Source organism: Callospermophilus lateralis, chromosome 7 (assembly GCF_048772815.1).
Source record: "Callospermophilus lateralis isolate mCalLat2 chromosome 7, mCalLat2.hap1, whole genome shotgun sequence".
Classification (NCBI taxonomy): Eukaryota; Metazoa; Chordata; class Mammalia; order Rodentia; family Sciuridae; genus Callospermophilus; species Callospermophilus lateralis.
Window position 1 is genome coordinate 97,250,058 of NC_135311.1, and position 23,174 is coordinate 97,273,231.

The 23,174-nt window shown below is 32.3% G+C and overlaps 1 protein-coding gene and 1 pseudogene across 1 annotated transcript in view; one reads left to right on the forward strand and one right to left on the reverse strand.

Moving 5' to 3' along the window:
• Positions 1-1,156: 1,156 nt before the first annotated feature.
• Hook1 (hook microtubule tethering protein 1) overlaps positions 1,157-23,174 on the reverse strand; it is a 53,435-nt gene continuing 31,417 nt past the window's right edge. Inside the window, exons 11-22 of the mRNA XM_076862360.1 lie at positions 22,075-22,276; positions 21,416-21,526; positions 14,677-14,764; positions 14,542-14,602; positions 12,374-12,514; positions 11,720-11,813; positions 10,026-10,060; positions 9,437-9,519; positions 8,725-8,825; positions 5,004-5,105; positions 2,757-2,825; positions 1,157-1,327 (exon numbers count right to left, since the gene is read on the reverse strand). Of these exons, the coding sequence (XP_076718475.1) occupies positions 1,157-1,327; positions 2,757-2,825; positions 5,004-5,105; positions 8,725-8,825; positions 9,437-9,519; positions 10,026-10,060; positions 11,720-11,813; positions 12,374-12,514; positions 14,542-14,602; positions 14,677-14,764; positions 21,416-21,526; positions 22,075-22,276 (1,258 nt within the window). The remainder of the gene's footprint in view (positions 1,328-2,756; positions 2,826-5,003; positions 5,106-8,724; positions 8,826-9,436; positions 9,520-10,025; positions 10,061-11,719; positions 11,814-12,373; positions 12,515-14,541; positions 14,603-14,676; positions 14,765-21,415; positions 21,527-22,074; positions 22,277-23,174) is intronic.
• LOC143405017 (DNA-directed RNA polymerases I, II, and III subunit RPABC4 pseudogene) lies at positions 15,885-16,057 on the forward strand (annotated as a pseudogene).

Genomic DNA, 23,174 nt, shown 5'->3' on the forward strand with positions numbered 1-23,174 from the left:
AAGCCACTAGCCACGTTTGGTTGGAGATGTGCAGGTATAACCAAGCAACTAAACTTCTTATTTTAATTAATTTAAATTGCCACATGGCTATCATGATGAACAACAGAAATTTAACAAAACTAATATTCCAAAGTTGTGATTTTTAAAAACGCGCCCCCCCCCCAAATAAAAAAGGAACATTTCTAAAAATAAGAGCTTTGGGCAAAAATGATCTGCATACCAAAAACTCAGCCCAATACAAATTCCTTAATTAGTAAACAAAATCAAATTAATGCTACATTGTTTTATCACTGCTTCACCTCTTTCCAGAAGAGACAAAAACTATTATATTGTGATGTACTTTTTTTAAAAGCAAAAGCCAGATAATTTTATGCTTTAAAGCAATAACTGTAATTTTCATTAATTACATTAAAAAGTATGTGGCCATTTTATACAAAGTATATTTTTCAGCTTGCTTTCCATCAGAAAGGCACCTGTTACAAATGTCAGTCTACTTCCCACCCTTAGCATTTCAACCAAGCTCTCCAGAAACCCTTGTTTGTTAGCTGGGACATGTGAGAATGATGACTTCTTTCACAATCTGCAAATTTTCCAATCAGTCATTTTTACTATGACAAAGTCATTTCAATATTGAAGTTGTCCAAACATTTACTTTCCATGGGGTGACAAAACATACCCATTCAATGACAGAAGAGAGAAGTAGTAAAACCTTGGGTATATCAAGTCAAACAAATCATCCTTGTATAGTTTTCCATATGCCTACCTCGTGACTATTTTTACATGGACCAAAAACATTAAACAAATATAGATGTATTTTTAAATTACATATTACTGATTACATGTTATGAATTATCAAGTTACTAATACAACTGAAAACATTAAACTAAAATATACAATTTGAAATTATAATACTCTTAAAAGACAAATGTTTGAGATGTGTGCTTAAAATACATCTTCCAATTATTCAAATGTGCTTTCCAGAGACATAGCTAATTCTATACTTTATTTTCAGTGTCAGCTGATAAAATTAATGTGATGCATTTTGATTCTAAAATAGCTGATTACCAAGCATCTTAACCTTCTTTTTCAATCTGGCAGTAAGCTAAAAGGTATAAAATATTTTAAGGGCACTTCTGTTTATATTTTCTTTTGCAGTTTAATCAGATGTTGTAGCAGGAACTTTAACAGAGAGATTTCTTCGGGTGTTGGTGATGTGCCGCTGCTGTGCTAAGAATGATCGTGCAGGAGTATAGACACCAGTGTCTTTGCAAGCACTACTGCCACTCACAAGCCTGGATTCCATCCCCAGTTTCTGGAATGCTAGACTCTGAACCAAAACATATAAGATTACTAAATATATACATAGCTATATCTATCCATCCATCCATCTATGTATACATCTATCTATGTATACACACACACACACACACACACACACACACATTTATCCTCAAAACAATCCTAGAAAGCTAAAGGTTATCTCATTTTTATAGAAGAAAATATTCAAAAACAGATTAATCTGCACATAGTAATGCTAATAAGAAACATAAAACTCAGTTTCTCTATTTTAACCCACTAAAATTGAAATCATTAAAATAGTAGCCTAAAGCTAGGCACAGTGGAGCACACCTGTAATTTCAGCAACTCAGGAGGCTGAGGCAGAATGATCACAAGTTTGAGACCAATCATAGCAACTTAGTGAGACCCTAAGCAATTTAGTGACACTCTATTTCAAAATAAAACAACAATAAGAAAAAAACAACAACAAAACAAAACCCTCAGTATCTTAAAAGAACATACTGGATTTGGGCTTAATTACAACAATAGGAAAAGGTTCCAAAAAAATTTTTTATGTTTGGACCCACTCCAGCTTAAGCAGACATACCATACAGAAAAGCTTAGATTGATGATTCTTAAAAGTATGGTCTCTGGATATATTATTATATGACAAATGATTATAGTTTGGGCTATTTTTTTTTTTAATGAGAAGGCATTACTCTCACTAGACCTCATAGACCTCAAAACAATTTTTTGAACTTAGCATCATAAATTGCTAATACAAGAAATATAGTAGATGTTCAACAAATATAAGCTGAAAAATGAAAAAAGAACTTCTTATTTGCTTTGTATCTACACCGACTAGTCATGGGAAGACAACTAGTGCTACACAAGGAAGCACAGCACACACATGTGGGCTATAAACAGAAATTCCCTTGTGTTAAGTGATAGATAATGATAGAAAATGGCTAAAATCTTATCTATTCTAGCTAATTCGCTCAAAGGAAGCTTATACATTATAGAATGCTACTCCTGAAAACATTTCACTAAGGATGACAAAATTAAAGTTATGTATAATATTATTTTTTTCTTTAGTAGAATGGATAGATCATTATTGAAGAGTACTGCTTCAAGAATTTTGCATTAGACAGATATTCATGTTTTTAGAAACGCTTTATCAATACAAATTAAAAGTTTCAGCTCAAAGCAATTTAAAAAATAATTGATTTTTCTGCCTGTTCTAAATGTGCATCAGTTAAAGGCTGATGAGTTATGAAACAATTCAATGAAGTATAATCAACATTAATAGAAAGAGGATATGAAGATAAAATATCTGAGTATAGTATGCACAGCCAGAGTAATTTTTCTTTCAGTTATATAAACACGTTACATCCTGGTTAATGGTATTAAAGTATATTTCTATTGTTCGCCAAAAAAGACTATTTTAAATATCCAATCACTGGCTACATTTCACTCACCTTATTATACCAGGCAGAAACAATGAGCTTTTCTTCATAATCACGAAATTTTGCTACTTTACATTCACTCTGGAAAGAGACATGAGGACATTTAAACTCTCAGAAATTGTTCCAAATTACCCAAAACTGAATAATTTCTTCACAATCTCATTGTTGAGAGAATTGTTGTGAGGCACATAAAGTAGTCAAAGTGTGAAATGATTCATGCAGAAAAGTATTCACAACATCTTTAGGAAAGAAGATTTGTGACTAATCTTTATTTCAGAATTTTACTAAAAGAAACAGTGATTTAACATGGGCGCACACGCACACAGACAGATAGACACACATCCTCTCTAGTGAGTCTTCTGTTGCTGTTCCTCTTTTCTTGAGGAAAAAAGCAACTGGCTTAGTTATCAAAACTGGGCTTCACTTATGAAGAGCTGAACCAAGGAAAAAGAGGATGCAGTGTATTAGATTCCCTGCAGTAATTTTTATGTGCCACTGCAGAGGCTGGCAGTCTATTTTTATTAACTTAACAGCAAATTTTATAATTCTGTAACACAGAATTTTGTAATTCTATTGAGCAACAGATATAGGTGGCTCATAAAAAACTAATCCTGAAACACTTGACAAGACCCTGGGAAAGACACTCAAGATACAAAAGGCATGTGGACACTAAATCCGAAGGTGATGCCCTTCTGGCTCATACTATTCCAGGTGCAGACATCCTTGAAGGGGTAGCAGATGGAACAGTCTCTGCTATTTATATCATGTTTCTCCTTTCTTCTTTTTCAGTGTGTATAGAGATGCATACACAGAGCACTCTTACATGATCCTTTTGGAAGTCCTACTTCAAACAATAGCAATTGTATACATTCTCCTTGGGAAGTAAAAAAGAGCCACTGTCAAAGATTATGTCATCAAGTCTATTTTTCTAGAAGTACAGATTGAGGCCCAGAGAGGAAAGGTGATAACCTTAAAATAGATTGCCAATAAAGCTATAATCCTGGCCTCTGATTTATGTAATATTTATTGATGTGCATACAGAAGCATAAGAAATAGCCTTTTCTCTCATATACCTCAAAATGTGCCAAAAGGAAAACCAATGCTGCTATTCAATGAATTTTAAAAAAATACATAAACTCATTACAGAGAGACAACTACCTTTGCCTAAGGAATACAGGGAAACTTTTACAGAAGAAGAAACATTTGAATTGGATCTTGAAGAATTAATAGCATTTCTTTAGAAAGACATCCCTTCCCAGTACTTTTCTCAACACACATCATGGTCTGAAGAAGCACTGACAGCATACACACATATGCTTTATGTACATTCTGGATGTAGGAAGGAGTGGATTAAAGTCAAACCTTTAAACAAACATATTTCCACCAAAGTCCACACCTACTTGTTTAGAAAAAAGGTATCTGAATAGAATGCTTTTTGAAATATAATATTATTGATTGATTTAAAAATGATCCTACTATCATTTATGAGAATTTCAAGGCCAGAATATAAAATTCAACATCGATTTGTAATTATTTACATGTTAGTAAAAGGAAGTATATATTGACTTCAAGAATAGCATTATGTCTCACCATAATATTAAAAAATTTTGTAAACCACTCTGCAAAACAAACTAGAATATGCCCAACTACAAAATTTAAGAATATACAATTCCATGCTGGCATATGTATCCAAGCCTCTAAAAAATGTTTAACCACTAGCCCCAAAATACTTTTAAAATTTAAAGATTCAACTAATTAATGAGATCATTACTAACATAACCTTGTATGATAATAAAGATGGCTGCTTTGTTTGGGGAATTACTGGGATTCTAGGAGTACTTCATTCTACCAGAAATTCCAACTAATTTTGTTTAGGTTCAGGTGAGAAACAAGAAAAGATGAGACAAATCTGGCTCAGTAAAAACAGTACCTTTTTTAAAAGGTAAGCTCAATTTTTTCTTTTTCTGAATGAAATCACATCCTCACAATCTAAAAGGAACATGGCAGTAAATGATAACCATAAAAATTGGCTGTTAAAGAGGGAGGGCGCTACAATGAGAAAATAAAGAAGACACACAAATCATGTATGTGCCAATCTAGAGGGCTAGTGAGATACTTTGTTATAAACATACTGATTGCTAAATCACTACATTTCCAACATTTTTTGAATCTTGATCATTAATGGATAATATATGAACGGAATTAATTACCAGACTTCCCCATAGAATAATTAAAAATGTGTGATTATGAATGTTTTACCTCCAGAATCTCAATTCTTCTCTCCTTCTCTGCCAACTGCTTTCTAAGTAGCATTATTTCAGCTGATGCTGGATTTAATTTGGGATCTAAAGTTTTTATTACCTGTTTAAAGAAAAAATAATTTATGTTCACTTTATCTATTTGCAAATAGTACTGTCCTCCATCACATTTATGCAAATTACTAAAAGTTGGATAGGGGAGACCAGTGGAGTAGAAGTAGGACAATGAGGGAGAGAGGAAGGAAGGAAAAGAAAAATAAAATGAAGTTAACAAAAATCATACCTAAAATGAAATAAATATACTTAGAGAGAGAGAGAAAGAGAAATTTTTAATCAGAATGTAGCAAAAATATTTGGCTAAACTACGGAGATGGCATTCTGTTAGGAAACCAGTTTTGGAAAAGTCAATATTGACAATACAGGAATATTTTTGGCACAGACTAAATGAAGTAGAAAATAGTCCACATAGTCATCTAGCAGCTATCTATTTACAATTAAATTATAAAAGACAAAAACAACATATTCTAGAGTTAGGAAATGGTATAAAAATTCAGTAAAAAAATGGAAGGATCCCTATCCCCAAATAAAATTTTCCTTCTTCAAGGCTAGGTACTCAGGGATAGTTACTTTTAGCCTTTTAATTGCTGAGGTCATGAAATAATATTTTTTATATTTATCTGAATGTAAAACAAAATCAAAATGAATTCAATAACTACAGAGGAACTTGCTGATTTTTACAGCGTAAAAAGGAAATTCTTAAAAGAATCTTTTTTACTATCATTATCTAGTGATTCAATATATCAGATAAATATAACAGACCTGGTTTTATTTGCAAACAGTACTGTCCTCCATCATATTTATGCAAATTACTAAAAGTTGGATAGGGGAGACCAGTGGAGTAGAAGTAGGACAATGAGAGGGAGAGAGGAAGGAAGGGAAAGAAAAATAAAATGAAGTTAACAAAATCATGTTATATACATATATAAATGTACCAAAGGGAACTTCATCTTTATGTATCGTACCAATCAAAAATAAACAAAGGAATGAAAGAAGATCAGTAAAGGAGGGAGAAATGAAGGAAGGGGAAGGAAAGAAAAAGGGTGCAATGAGGATTAAAATCAATTTATATGTATAATTTCATCAAAATGAACCCAAATATTGTGTATTATTATAATGCTTTAATAAAAGAACATTAAAAATCAACCCTAAAATGAAATAAATATACTTAAAGAGAGAGAGAAATTTTTGATCAGAATGTAGCAAAAAATATTTGGCTAAACTATGTACATGGCATTCTATTAGGAAACCAGTTTTGGAAAAGTCAAGTATAAAGTACAAGTAAAATCCACAAATTTTCAATATTGAGGACATCTGTATTAGGCCGTTTTATTTATTCGTTATTCATTTATTTATTGGTACTGGGGATTGAACCCAAGAGCACTTTAACCACTGAGCTACATTCCCAGGTCTTTTTATTTTTTGAGAAAGGGTCCCACTAAGTTGCTGAGGCTGGCCTTAAGCTTGGGATCCTCCTGAAATAGCCTTCTGAGTCACTGAGATGATTATAGATGTGTGCCACTGTGCCCATGATAAATCTATTTTTTAGAGGTTTAAAATTAATGAGTTAGAGAAATGTCATACTCATTTATAGAGACACAAAGGGAAAAGAACAGAAGGTAAGACACCAAATTATTACTAGGGTTCAAACATTCAAAAACCATTTACTGAGTCTTGACATGTGGCAGCTACTGTGGGAGAAGTCGATCTAGAAAATTATGAGAGACACAGTGCCTGCTTTCATGGAGTTCACATCATAAAAGCAAACTACAATAATGGATTCAAACAATAATTTATCCATAAATCATAAAAAGTATGGCTGTGGACTTTTTTCTATTTTCTAAATTTACTACAATAGGCATATCCTATTTTAACCATTATTTTAACCTTTTCCCTCAAACAATGTAAGAAAAAAAAAAAGAAATCCTGTTAATCAAAGCAAGTAACTATCTTTTAAATGATATTACTCAATGATGGCAAGAATAAGATATTCATCGTTACTGTTTTCTTCAATTAGTTATAATCCTTTTAGAACATCATTTAGAAATAAAGTATCTTATTAAAATAGATTTATTCCTGGACCAATAACTCCATTTCTAGGAAATAAAGATAATAAATCAAAATAAAGGGGGAAGCTTTCTGTATAAATATGTTGCCTATAGATTTATTTCTAGGAGTAAAAAATGAAAAGGAAATGGAAACAAATTATTTCTATGAGTAGGATAATGAATAAGAAAACTGATACATCCCACAAAATTAGTTTTATGTATTATTTTATTTTGCAAAGTCAGCTCCTAAAGCATAGTGTTTATCTTATTCACTGCTATATTCCTAGTTCTTAGCAGAGTAGGTGTTCAATAAATATTATATTTATGTGACATGAAGAAATGGTTAAGTTTAAAAGTAAAAATTTCATATATATGTACACACACATATATATTATGATTACTAGTCACAGAGAAAATATGTATAAAAAAGTACACTGTTAAGAAAAAACACCACGGTGTTAACAGCAATTGTCTCTGGGAACTTTTTTATATTTTATACAATAAGCATGTATACTTTTGTTATTGGACAAACTGTGTAGTTATAAAGCCTATTTCCTTTCCTTAGCACAATTATGTCTCTATGCCTCCAGAGAAACTGAGTGTAGCCACATGCTTGAGCTGTGTCACTGAAATAGAAATTCAAGGGATTTTTGCTATTTCGAGGCCTGACCTATTACATATCTCCCATGCAATCTATCCATCTTTCCTCATCTACTAGTTGGACAATGTCAAGCGAACCGGGGACACCCATGTTGAAGGAGGCAGACTGTTGGCTTAGAACTTGGAATGGGCACATGGAATAGAGATCTTTTTCCCCTCATGACAGAACTTGATGTGATCAGGAAGCAAAGTATCATGTCAAGCTTTGAGATCTTGGGTTTATCTGGTGCTGCTGGTACTACTGACACCTTAATTAACAAATATCATGAGATTTAAATATAAAAAAGGTAGCCCTCTTACCACTGTTTGAAAGTGCCACCATAAAATTCCCTTCTTTTATTCAGAGAAACTAAAAAGAATATGTTAACATTCTCTGAAAGAGAATACTTAATATGGTTTCATGAAAACAAAAAACTTTATGAAAACAGGCTTTATAGATATTAAGTATGAAACAAGGAAAAATAACTTAATCTGGCAAACATTAGAATAATGTTTAACTGTTAAATCTAGACCAAAGGCTAAAACAACTTCAAACAAGTTTAAAAAGCTAAATTTTCACAAAAGGTAAAATGTTGATTTTGCTAAGAGTTTAGCAAATTTTATTCTTAGAAAATGTGCTAAAAGTCTAGGAAATATACATTGTAGGTTTATCTTATTAAATGCTAAACACCCCATATAATAGTGCAGTCACATTCCCTAATGAATTCACTACAATCAATGTTTAAGCTGTCCCTATAAGTGATGTGTTTATGTTTTCCGATGCTAGTCTGACAGTATCGAATGAGACTGAAGAGTATGAGGACTGACATGGAGATACTCCAGGAACTTGACAGGCAAGGCAAGACTGTGGAGAGCAAATTGATGATACAGATACAGGAACAGTGCATAATCAGAAGAAAAAAAATTAATTAGAAGGTGGGCCACAAAGGCTGGACCTCTGAAAGGTAAGTCACTTACATTTCTGGCTTTCTCCAAGTACATTTTATATCTTTCTTCCATTGCTTTCATATCTTCATCTTTCTTCTGAAGAGCAGCTTCAAGTTCACTGATCTTTTGTACTATTAGTAAAAATAAAATGAAACATGACTAATTATTAAGATTTAAAATACTCCACCCTCAAATAAGAAATATATTTATCAAATTTACTTTCTAAAAACTGGTAAAAGAACTTAAAGGAGAAAAACCTTATTTCTTCTTCGTAGTGAATTGTTATCCAAAACTTTTGAAATTATAACCAATACATCCTTGATTGTTCATTATTATACTATAATCTATATTTATCCTTTAGATCAAGAATTTCAATAAGCAAACATACATTCAAATTTAAGCACAACCATAAGAGAAAATATGGCATTATTTCTATTTGATGTTTTGAAGTTCATTTTAATCTGGCTTGAAATCAATTCATTCATGTTTACATGGTATTAATTATATTTTATAATGTTTGATACTCCTATATATCAATCAGTTCATTTTATTAGATTTAACTTTTTTTGGCTTTTATTTGATTATATCTTAATGAACTCAGCACTAAAATTATCATGGTTTTTATTCATAATGTCTGTATTTACACATTGTGCAAAGACTTATGAATAATTCTTGCATTCTTTCAACTAAAAAGGGCGAACACTTAAATTATGGTCTTCTCCGAATGTTTACAAATACCTACCATTTTGATTTATATCTGGCTGAAGATCTTCAATGAGTTCTTGTTTCTTCTGTAATTCTTCATGGACCTCTGTTAGTTTTTCCCTAAGAAAGAGGATGCAGCCAGCTGTCAAACAGACCTAAGGATGAAAACTCTTCTCTGCCACAAAATATTTGTTGTCTCTGGGCAAGTCACTATCTGATCCTTAGTTTCCTCACCTGGGAAGTGGGAAAAATACCTGCCTATTTACATGGTAGGTCATGAGTATGTAGACTGCCTAGACATGGTGGGTACCAAAAATGCTAAATATTTTTCTCTTGCCACCCTCACTTCCTAGGAAAGTAAAAGGAAATATTTAACAGATTAAACACCCACAAAATCTAGTTGTGACAGTTGTTTCATTTTAAAAACTCTTAAAAATGTAGAAGTTTGGGATGGTTGCCAGGTAGGATGAGCCTTTTAGCATGTTTTTCTTTTCACTTTTTGATGAAAAGAAAAATCAGCAGCAGAATGTTTCCCTTTATTCACCAATTCAGAAAAGGAAATTAACTTTAGAAGCTTAACAACCCTTCCCCTCTCATATTTGAAATTAAATACTAGTTTTACTTACATATGAGCTTCCAACTTCTGCTTTAGTTTGCTGGACTATAAAATTAAAAAAAGCTGCTGTAAGATGACTATCTTGACAAAGGTAAATTTTTCATACATCTAAATATCTTTTTATATTCTTTTGAAGGCATATTACTATATAAAACTATGAATGTTTTTAAAAATTTGTATTTCTGGTAACATACTTTTAAAAGCATAAAAATTTAGGCATGTTTTTCACATCAAAAGGAAAAGTAAAGGAAAATAGGAAATAAAGTAAGAAAGAGTATATTAACAGAAAAATGCCATGTAATTCTGAACACAATAAATATTGAATTTGAATTTGAATAAAAATAGTAAATGGAAACTGAATGTGATATACTGAGGAGTATCAAACATTCAAGTATCTAATGAATCATTATCTTAAAATACAACTTTATCTTTACAATAAATGTTATCATTATACACACAAGAAATTTAATATTAATACAAAAATAAAGCAAATGGGTACTGTTTAAACAATTCAAAACATAAAATTTCCTCTCTCATCAACAGTACTTCAAGTTGTAACAGCAGTTCTGCTTCAACTGAATAGCTGCAGAGTTAAAAATACATAATGTAAAGTATAATGTGGACACCAATAAATATAAAATGAAAGATAAAGAAACTTAAAATATTTAAAACACTGAAATCCAAAATGAACTCCCCCAAATAGATACCATTTTAAAAGTATTCCCTAATGTGACTTAACAATATTTGTATTAGAGAGGGTACGATACCGTATATATGCACATACGAGATGCCGCCATGCATGAGACGATTTCTATTTTCCAAGCCCCCAGGGAAAAAAGAGAAAATCATATAAAGTATATAAAAGACAGAAAGGAAACACAACCCTTTCAATCTTCCTTTCCATCTCTACTTACTCTGCAATTTCCTCCCCCAGCAAAACAGGAATAATCACTTAACATTTTATCTAATCTCAATCAATAGATCTCTCTCTAACACACATCCAGCCCTACCTTTTCTGTAATTTCTTTTTAATTAAATACATTTCTCTCTCAACATTATTTCCTCTCCACATACAGAGATCAAACTACAGGAAAATTGCAGATATACTGAGAGTTAGGCTAAATTTGAGGTCTTTTAAAGACCTCTTTATCTCTGTCCTCACACTATCTGCCATCAGTAGACAATAACAAGGCCTGTCAGTTTAGAAGAAAGGAAGAAATAGGGGGTGATGTCTTCAAAACTGCATTAAGGTCTTTGTCCTTCAGAGATTGGTATAATCCATTTCTTGAGTACACATTGGTTGAAATCATTATTTTTTTTGTTCTCTAAGTTCTTATTAGAAGGTTTTCTTAATTCTGACTTGCTAATTATTCTCATTTAGACTTTATTCAGGTCAGCCTTGTTGGAATCCTGGCAGAACTATGAAGGCCTCAAGTATAGCATGCTCTCAAATCAAGAATTATCACAAATTTAGGCATAGCTGTTGAAGCAGGACAGATAGAAATCACATTACAATATATATGATCAATTTATAGGCTCTAAATTGGCAAAATCACTGCATCTGTTATGCAGATATATACGGTATTTGAGGGTACCCTCAATGATAATGGTGGCACTTTCAAATTCAAAATTAATTTGGGCATCAGGAACTATTAAAGTGAATCCATACATAGCAGAATTATTTATAATTTGTAAGTTACTTACACTTTCGCCTTCAGACTTGGAGCCATGTTCTTGTAAAGACTTCTGAAGGTCCTCAATTTGCTGCTGCAATTCTCGGATGCGCTCTTTGCTCAGCCTGTTGTAAGATGGATCTCATATTACCTGGTACATAGTAAGCTTTATATAACATTATATTTTTTATTATTATACTAATTTTTTAGCAATCATTGGTACTAGATAAGTATCTCATTTGTTTTAAATACATTATCAGGAATCTAACAACTCATAGCTAGAGAAACTGAGTTTAAGTTATTTGCTCAGAAATAGTTAATGAATCATTTATTCAAATGTTAAATGTCCTGTCAATCTGAAGTGATTTAAATGAAATTTAAAAATAAGCAAACTGGTTGACCAAGTCTGCTACAATTAATGGATCATCCACATATTTTAAAATAATATGATTAAAATGATCAGTTAATTTTTTTCAGAGTGCAGGTAATAGTGGTGAAAGACAAAACAACAACAACAACAACAAAAAAAAACCACCCAAAACAATAAACAAAAATCCCAAACTACTTCTAGATAATGCCAATTACTTAAACTAGTGCAATATTTTCTACTTCTGTGAATCAAGATTTCATGGCTAGGTAACCAAATCACCATGACTTCAGGTTAAAAAGGAGCAGTCAGAGTCACCTTTGCTCCGTTTCCAACTCATTCATCTTGCGGTGCTTCTGCTCTAGCTGCTCCTGTAGCTCTTCAATACGCTCATTCTCAGTACCTTCCTGTTGCAAGCGAAGCATCTTGTTTTCATGTTGTAGTCGAATAAATACCTCCCTGATGTTGAAAAGCAAATTTGTTTTAAAATTTTCAGGTATTAGTCCCTATATTCTTTTAATTTTAAGGGAGAAAATTCATGTTCACTTAATAGCTATCATTTTAAAATGTGATCAAAACTTCTGAAAGATTTTTTAAAAATTATGTTTATTACAAGACCATGCCTCAAAACAAGTAGTAAATTATTAAAGGTACCAGTATACTATTATGCTGTATATGCAAATCCTCAAGAGATAGTATGAATTATTTTACTTTTGTAATTTAGAAACTAGTCATGAAAGAAAATGGTATACTCTTAGAAAAATATATGAATGAAAAGCAATAGATTTAAGAACATAGTTTGTCTACAATTTTTAAGTATACTTTTATGATGGTAATCAGTTTCAAGTCTTTTCTTGAAAAAAATTCTTAAGGATTTAAATAAACATTTTTAAAATGCAAATTTGGTATTAAAACACAAATGCAATCTTTATTTGGTATTAAATAGAAAAGTAATTGTTTCCTATTTACTTCATTTTCAAATCTCATTCTCCCCTGAAACAACTAATTCCAATTAATCCCAATTTTGGTTCTTCTAAATGTCAGTACCATAATTCTAACTAACAAACTTATATGATTTTTTATTAAATTACTAATTTTAGCATAATGATTGACTCCATGCTAGGAAACTTAATTTTTACATTTTTACTACTTCTCCCATCACAGGTTTCTTAGTTATAACATATTTTGTCTTCTGAAAATTTTGTGACTTTAAATGATAAAATACCTGTATAGTTAAAGTGACTTTGTGTTGCATAAATGTTAGACAGTAAATTTATTTTTTATGATACAACGCATGACCTCACCACCTCATAAGAAGTTATGTTATTAAAAGTATAATATGTTACTTAGCAAGTTTTTTGAATTTTCCTTCTGATAAATTTTTAAATTTCTATGGAAGCAATTGTTGTATAGCAACTATTGGTTCAGAAAGTTTAAACAGATGACAAAATAAAATTTCACTATGATTTGTTACTTTCAGGTAAATGCAAATGAATTGAAAGCATTTTCCAAAAACAACTGGATGTTAATAATCAAAAAGTGTGTGTTAGTTTCTAGTAAAGTTTGTAAGAAACGTGGAAGTCATGACTATATTCTAACAAATAAAACTCTGAACAAATTGAAACAACCTTGTTCACATGATGCTAAGCAAAAGTCAGTCACAAAAGTTACATACTGTATAATTCTATGTATATGAAATGTCCATAAAGATATGCTTAGATTTGGAAGGGGTCAGGAAAATGGAGAATGACTGCTAATAGCATGGGTCTCTTTGGGGGATATTCAACATGTTTTAATTTAGATAGTTACAGTGATGAGAGTAACAATATGATAGTGACAACTATGAATATAACAAAAACCCCACAGAACTGCATATTTTAAATGGATAAATTATATCTCAAAATGATTTAAACAAAAAATAAATTGAATTTGAAGTAATAAATCCATTGCTACCAAAATAAAAAGAAAACCATTAAAATTAAAGATTAGTCAAATGCCTACAAGTAAACACAGCAGTACAAGACAAAGTTAAATGTTAGATCAACATAAAAATATTGTATTGCTTAACTTCTGCTTCATTCTTCTATTATTATTGATAATTCCTCTTTTTCCACTCATATAGATTTCAATGCCATATAACAATAACAAAAAACAAATTTCCAAATTAAAAAACATAAAAATAATTTTAACAAAACAAAGACCATGTTATAAAAACTAGACTGTTATTTTTCCAGTTTGTACAGTTTTACTTGTGATAAATTTTAAAATTGCTGTGACAGCAATAATAATCTTAATTACAATGTTTAAATAAATAGATAAATGAGTTATTTTCAACTCTATAACTCATAAAATGAAAAGTTTCAAAGGTCAAGTGATTTACAAAAAGAGAGGAAGAAAAAGGAAGGAAGGATATAGGGAAGGAGGAAAGGAAGAAACCACATTTCTAATATTAAATATGGTCTATCAATCAGTAGAAATAAATTTACCTATATTCCACTGGCATAATCTCAGCAGCAAGATTCTCAAAACTTTTTGTAGCTGATGCATCTAAACAAAAACAGATTAATATTTCAGTATTTCAACCATTATAGAAACCTTTATTAAAATCTAACCAAATGTACCTGTTTGATTTAGGTGATCCTGCTGTACTTGTGAACATCGAAGCTCTTCATTTGTTTCTTTCAGAGTATCACGCTGCTCTATCAGTCTCTAAGAAAGAATTGTTAATATCAGCAAAGTATTTCTTTTTACCTAGTTCTTTATGCCTTTTACAATTTAAGTGATTTTGATAATTATTAATTAAAAGTGATAGTTTTAGCTTTAAAAGGCTCCTTTACTCTTGTATAAGTCACACACATAATAGCCTTTATACAACACATGGCTTGTGATTTCCCCCTCAGAGAGTTTACCTTTGATCTAAATGAATGCAATTATGTAACAGAGTACAAATATGTAAATACATGGTAAATAATAAAAAGAGCATGAACTTCAGAGATTAGGGTTTGAATTCCAGACTCCCTACTTCCTAGATGTATTAGATATAAAGTTATTTAATTTTTTACTTTAGTTTTTGTATTTTCAAAATGGGAATACCAATATAAAAATCCTTGCAAGCTGGCATGGTGGTGCATGCCTGTAATCCCAGCAGCCTTGGAGGCTAAAGCAGGAGGATCATCTATTCAAGCCAGCTTCTGCAAAAGTGAGGTGCTAAGCAACTAAGTGAGACCCTGTCTCTAAATAAAATACAAAATAGAGCTGGGGATGTGGCTCAGAGATCAAGTGCCCCTGAGTTCAATCCCTGGTATCACCCCCACCAAAAAAATCTTTGCAAATGTGTTTTGAATACTAAGTGAGATAACTTCAAGTATCTAAACAGGTTGTTGTATAAGAGATGCAGTAGACTAGGTATATCTTTTACTATTACTGCGAACTTATATTTTAAAAAGTTATAAGTAGCATCCTGAAGTATGAATTTGTGGAAGAATACTATTATCCAAGAAGAGCAGCTAGTAATTCATGACATTGACTATTTTACTTTAGAGCTACACCAATGATGAATTTTTATGTTCTGAATAAAACAATCATTGGGATCTATAAATTAAAACTAGGGACAGGTATGAGAATTTTTATAAATATTCTCTGTCATAAATACAATGGAAACTCTAGAAAATTTGTCCTCATCAACTTTTACAGAGTTCTGGAAAATAAACCAAAGGCCTAAAACAATCTGAGGAGTATTTATTAAAATAACCTTGCTAAGGACATCGTGATAATTGGGTTTCTGTTTGGAAAAATGGGGAAAAGTCTCCCTGTTGTGTAGGTACTAGGAATGGACACCCAAAAGTATGTTCAACCCCAAAGCAATAGCCAATGGTATATCTATTTGTTGAGAATGTCACACAGAAAATGAAAAAATCCAGGGATACAATCAGATGCAGAGAATGTGGATACTGAATAATGTACAAGAAAAGAACCAAAAGATTGGCTTTTCATGCTCAATGAACATGGGACTTCAAAGGAGTATCTTCCTTGGTACTTGGACTTGACCTGTTAATGTTTCTCATTATTGTATAGCTTTTTCATTTACCACACTTATCTTATGAATATAACTATATTCGTATGATTTCATTTCCCAAACAAAACTGTGTTTAGGTATTAATAATTTGTATAAATATTTTTTGTTTAATGAAATGACTTAATTTTATTGTATTACGTGATCTGACACAAAATGAAGTTTAAAATTGTTTCCCCAAATCACACCATTAATCAAAAATTTGTTAGAAATTCAGGTTTCTAGAGTCCTGTAAAATTCTGATTAAATAAGTTCATTGGAAATAAAAAACAAACAAACAAACAAACATGCTAAACCTTCATTAGAATGGTAAGCTTTTTGCTTTTTTAACTTGCCTTATTCACTATCCCCTCTCCCCAGCTATGGAGTAGCCTCAAAAATCAAAAGTCCCTCATATCCCTATATCTGTGAAAACCAGGTTCTTTGGTAGTCAAGAAGAGGCAGATTAGTTAGGACGCTCTTCTCAAAAAGCCCCATCATGCCAGACCAGGTGGTGCCTGCTAACCCTGGCAGCTCAGAAGGCTGAGGCAGGAGGATGGCAAGTTCAAAGCCAGACTTAGCAACTTAGCAAGCCCTAAGCAACTTAGCGAGACACTGTCTAAAAATAAAAAATAAAAAAAGGCTGGAGATGTGGCTCAGTGGTTAAGCACCCCTGGATTCAATCCTCGGTTCCAAAAAACAAAACAAAATAAAACAAAACTATCATCCTCAGAGCATTATCACTATTTTACCTGTCCTGCAGCTCCTAGAAGCCCCATTTGCAGGGATTTTCATTATTTGACCCAATTCAGTGCTCACTCTACAGGAAGAGCTGTATTCCCATGACATACATCAAACACGATTCCCAGCAACTGTTTATCACCATAATAAAATTAATAATATAAGGTGGAGATAATTAAGAACCTAGCCAAAATGTTATAAGAAAGATCTTGAAATATGATGCCCAATAGGATGGTATGAAAAGTTCTGACATTTTCTTGATGATATAAGAGGGAAAACTATGTGCACGTGCCCAGAAAATACCAGAGAGAGACCAATGTCTCAGCTCTGACTGAAATTGAGGCCCTGTGCAATCAGCACCTAAAGGCAAAGGCAGAATTTCAAATTTCATGAGCACTGAAAATGTTTTTCAATATACATTCTGGATGTTTTGACAAAGGCTGAGAAAAATATTGGTTCAAGGCATCTATTGTAATCCCTGATCAGTCATAAACTAGCCATAGTGGCAACTGAACAGGTACTTCACTGGTTGCACATTACATAGAATACAGACTTTATAAAATCAGTAAATGAGATGAGATGAGCTAGTGAGCCAATGAGATGAGCTAGTGGGGGATATAGTAGACCCAAACCAAGTGAGTTATAATGAATACATGCAAAGAACTAAAGCAAACTATGTGCACAGAATTAAAAGAAATCACAACAATATCTCACCAGAGTGTAAAAAATTATTTAAAAAAATACTAGAAATTCTGAAGTTTCCAAATTTTGTAGATTCAAAATACCAGATTAGAGGAAAGCCACAATAGCTTAATGCTCTATAGCTTGGGATACAAGCAGTGGGAATGCTGCTTCTCAGCAAGGTGGGTAAAGAGGGATTTGACTGAAATTCAGTGTAAGGCAGAGTCTCTTAGAGACTCAGATATCTAGGTGAGCTGAACAAAAAATAAGTACATAACTAGAACCAATTCAAATGCAACAGTGGTACCAATTCACCATGCACAGAAGGGATAACACAAAAAAGAGAAACATGATGGAGAAATCTGGCACATAAAATCCTTAAAACAGAAAAGCAGACTGAACTTAACAGATCCAGAGGCTTCACAGTGAAATGCTATTTGAAAGGTGCTTTGTTTCTCAACTGGCAAGCGAAGAGCTATGATAGGAAGCCATCCTGAGGTGGCCATAGGCAGCTTACTACTGCAAGAGCCTGGGAGATCATAGCAAACACTGCTATACTGTCCTGGTAAGCACCTAATGTGTGACCTAGGGTACAGTTAGCAGATTGTACCCAGGGGGATTCAAGTCAGAGATATGTAGGTAAGTAGTATTCACTTTAAGTCTGGCAGTTCATGTGACCAACTGTAGATGGTTAAGAAACTAATGGGTGACTGGTTACACTCAGGGACTAATCCTGGGAAAGCCACATTTTGTGGGCAAGGTATTATTTGAGAACTATAGAGGACTACCTCCCTTTTCCTGACAGCAGAATTCCTGAATGGTTGCTGAGAGCCAGATTCCCAGAAGAGATTGGTATCTGCCTGTCCTAGGGATGTGTTGATCTCTCCAGAGCAGACACCACCTAACAAAGACCCTAAGGCTTAAACAGAGCTAAACCCCAAGAACTGAAACTCCCTTCTAGAACTCTGCAGCAGTCCCACCTCAGAGTACTTTGTTCTGGTCTGTCCAGACAAATCTACAATCCAAAGCACTTCCCATTTTGTCCTACCTTATACTTGTAAGAGAACTTGAAAGCTATTTTAACCAGCTTCTGTTTTAAGCCATACCGTAAGCTGGCAGTTTGCTGAGCAACACAAAAACAAGAAGATATGGAAAGAAGGACAATCAGGCATAATCATTCATCCTCACTGACAGTTTTGAACACGTCAGTGGAGACAATTCTTTAATTTTTCATTAAAATCTTTTCCCACCTTTTTTTTTTTTTTTTGGTGTTCTTCCTGTTGGTTCATGGATGTGTGTGTGTATATATACCTTATTGTGTGCATGCATATATGTGCATGTATGCATATATGTATGTATATATGTGTATATAAGTATATATGCATTTATACATGTTTGTTTCTTCTTTTCTCATTTTTAGTGATTTTTTTTGTCTTGTCTTTGAGGTTCAGGGTCTTTGTTTATTTTGCTTTTATTTATCTAGTTTCTCTCTCACCTTCCTTCTCCCTCTAACAGCCAAATTCTTTTGTTCTCTCTTTCTTTCTCCCTTGTTTCATTTTTTTCTCTTCCTCCTTTGTAGCCATCATTGCTACATTTCTTCTTTTTATATTTCGAACATTCTAACCTTTTTTTTAGCATCCTATTATTATTTTTTCTCTTAATGTATTTCCCCATATTTTAGAATTAATTGGCTTATACATTCCTGCCCTATTACCCCTGATGTTGCAGTTATGGTACCTTGGATGGCATAGCTGATATTTACTTTAATGCCACATCTAGTTCATGGATATTTATTAATTTTGTTTTCTCCAACTGCTGACTCTACCATTCCTATTTTTATGGTAAATTCATTGTTTTGTAGTTGTCATAGCAGACACTGGGTGTTTATTTTAATGCTATATAGTGTTTGCTTCTGTTCTTGCTATTGTTTTCCTCTCTTCTGTGAGGTCCTGGAAATCTACTGGGATACAACAAATTCACAGGGTAGAAACACTGCTACAGAGTTAAACCCAGCCAAGAGATAGCTCACCTTGCTTCACACACAAGCTAACCATGCTCAAACTTCAGTGACATTTTAATACAAAGAAGAGAAGAGACAAAACCCCCAAACTTAACAACCAGGCAAGGAAAGGCAGGGAGAGCCCTCAGGTCCCATTCATGGAAATATACTTCTAGAGCAAAAACAATTAACACAAAGGCTGTGGATACCACATCTATGCAGGGTCCTAATCTAAATCACTCCCATAACTGTTTAGAGTATATAGAGTTGTTAAGGTGTATAATCACAGAGGGTGTATTCCATATACCCTGGTTTATACAATACAATTGCCAGATCTACAAGGAGGACCCCACTCTTTTGAGACCTATAGGAAAATGAAATCCTTGTGTTCTGATGCACTATACACTTTATCAAAACTATACCATAAAACCCATTTGGAAATTTACTGAAAAAATTCACAACAACCTAATATCCCAAAATACTTTCACATTGGAAGAAAATATTCACCAAGTATTCATGTAACAAAGGATTAATATCCAGAAATATATTAGGAACCAAAACGCTTAATTTATAGAATAGGCAAATGATCTGAATAGACATTTCTCAAAAGAATTAATGTAAATGGCCAATAATACATGAAAAAAATACTCTACAGCATTAGTAATCATGGGGAACATCTACAATGAGATATCCTCTCACCCTGTTAGAACAGATATTATTCACAATAAAACAAAGCAAACAAAAGAAAAAAAAAACCCAAATAACATGTGAGGATGTGAACAAGGAACTCACACACTTTTGTTGGGAATGTAAATGAATACAAGATTATAGAGAATAGTATGGAGGTTCTTGAAAAAACTAATAATAGATGTACTATATGATCTAGCTACTCACTTCATATCCAACAGAAACGAAATCAACATACCAAAGAGATAGAGATACTTGCATTTTCATGTTTAATGTGGCACTATTTATAATAGCTAAGATATGGAATAAATTTATGCGCCCATCACTAGATAAATGGATTAAAAAAAACAATGAAATGTTATTTAGCCATACAGATGAATGCCGTTTGAAGCACAATGGATGAAAGTGGAGGACATTTTTTGTTAAGTAAAATAAGCCAGACAGGAAGACGAAGTACTACACATTCTCTCTCATATGTGGTAGTTAAAATAGTAGACTTGAATGTAGAATATTAATTAGGATAATTTTGGGGAGTCAATTAAAGGAGGCTCAATTTGATTAGTGCACACTGTATGCATGTGTTGAAATGTCACACTGAATTCCAATAATCTATATACATTTTGTAAATGCCTAACAAAAATAAAATGTAGCTAGGCATGGTAGTGCATGCCTGTAATCCCAGCGGCTCAGGAGACTGAGGCATAAAGATTTTGAGTTCAAAGCCAACCTAAGCAAAAGCGAGGCACTAAGCAACTCAGTAAGACTCTTGAACAGAAGCTAATATGGCAATATACTAATTGGTAAATAAAACTAAAGGGCAAAAAAAAAATAAAAAAAAAAAAGTAAGACTCTCTTTCTAAATAAAATACAAAATAGGGATGGGGATGTGGCTCAGTGGTCAAGTGTCTGAGTTTAATCTCCAGTACCCAAAAAATAAATAAATAAATTAAATGTTTAAAATTGAATGAAGTGAAATCATTTTTACCAGACTTTTCTATATGTATATAATTTCAATTTCAAGAAAGATACAACAAGTAGATATTGTTATCATTCTAAGAATGGGTAGTTAAAAAGCTAAGAAAAGAATAACATACTCCTTTTTTTAATGTGTGGTGCTGGGGATTGAACTCGTGGCCTTGTGCATGCGAGGCAAGTACTCTAGCTACTAAGCTATATCCTTATCAAATATATTTATGATTACCTCTTTTTCCTTAAGTAAAGCTTCATGTTTTTCTTCAAGCCGCTTCATTTCAAATGCTAGTGTATCTGCCCTTTTGGATTCAGAGGAAAGTTTAACGTGAAGGTCCTGAATCTTTTGTCAGAAATCAAGAAAGAAATAAGAGTATAAAATATTCATAGTGTTTCAAAGTAAATGAACTGATTAAAAATGTATGTATTAAAATTATATTCTAAGTATTTGGAAAATAGTAACTGTATAAAAGAATTAATGTTAAATACAAAATAATAATTAAGACACAATATTAAACCGTAGCCTTACATCCTAATGTTTGTCTAGATTATTTGAAAATAGCAGAATAGAATATTTTAGGTCACAGCTGCATTTTCTACCATCCTCTAAGCATCTGTCAATGTTTACTAGAAACATTAATAAACCGTAACATCTCAAAAATAAATACGTTAGCAAAAATAAGTTTGGAAGGCAATAAGAAGGCGAAGGACCTAGAGAATTCAAACTCAGCTATCAACCTTGATATTAAAATTACATATAGAAGAAATTCACTGAAGTACATAGCTTATTGTATGCAATGCTTAACTTTCGTATCATTCTTAAAGATGAAATGGAATAATGAAGTTGAATTCTTTCAATTTTATCAATTAAAAATTAAGATATTTTCTTACCTGCCTTTTGTACGTTTCTAATTGTGTGCGTGCTGCATTTGCCTTCTTTAATTCTTCTTCCAAGCTGACTGTATTATGCATATACATCATGTTTGTTTCCTGTAAAGTTTTAACCTGCTTGCGAAGGTCATTTAGATCTTGTAGTTTCTGACGATATATCTCAACTGTTGACTCTAGTTTATTTGCTTTATCAGAAGTAGCCCTGTAGTAATAAAGAAAAAGCAATCCAAATTAAAGAGTAGCATATACACAGAGCAATTTTATTCTGGTTGTAAAATGAATCTTCCAAGCTTTAACCAACACTTGGGTCTAAAACCATTTAATGTTCAATCTTTTTGTTATTAAGGCATCAAAAGTAAAAATGCTTCAAATGTGACACATTAAGTTACCATCAAACTGTTTTTAGCCTCATATTAAAAAAAAAAAAGAAGGGCTTTGTACAAATAGTAAAAACAATTCTAAACTATTCTGTAGCTTACAGAAAAAACTTGCTTTGTTTTAGTATCATTTAGTATCATCTTATTTTCAGTGTTTGAAAAACTTAGGAAGATAAGTCAATTTATGAATTTGTCTGGAAAAATACTTTCCTTGGAATTACACTTAGTGGACCAACCAGGCTGTAGCAAAGATAAATAAACCGAATCAAGTCACTAACACTGTCAAAATTAATGGTTCTAAAGATTTTGTTTCAAATGCTTATTAAGAGCTGCAAAAAAAAAAAAAAAAGCTAATTAAGAAAAATCAACAGAAAACATGCAGAACATGTGGACAGCCTATTCATTGGGTAACATTTCACAGGCAAAAGTCAAATATAAATATATATTATAAAATATCGCCCAAGACAATCCTTGAAATAAATATTAGGCTCCTCTTCTATATTTATATTTCATCAAATATGAAAATATTGTGAAAAAACATTTCCTAAAAAAAAATTTTCTCAAAATACAAAAATGGGTACCAGTTTAAGCTAAATGGATCACTTACAAAATCTTCAGAGAAGATTTTGGGTTTATAGGTTCTAATATGAAACTGTTGTAACAAGAGTTGAACACTATCTTTCAAATACAATTCCAGCAAGCATAAAGGAAGTAAAGACCAGA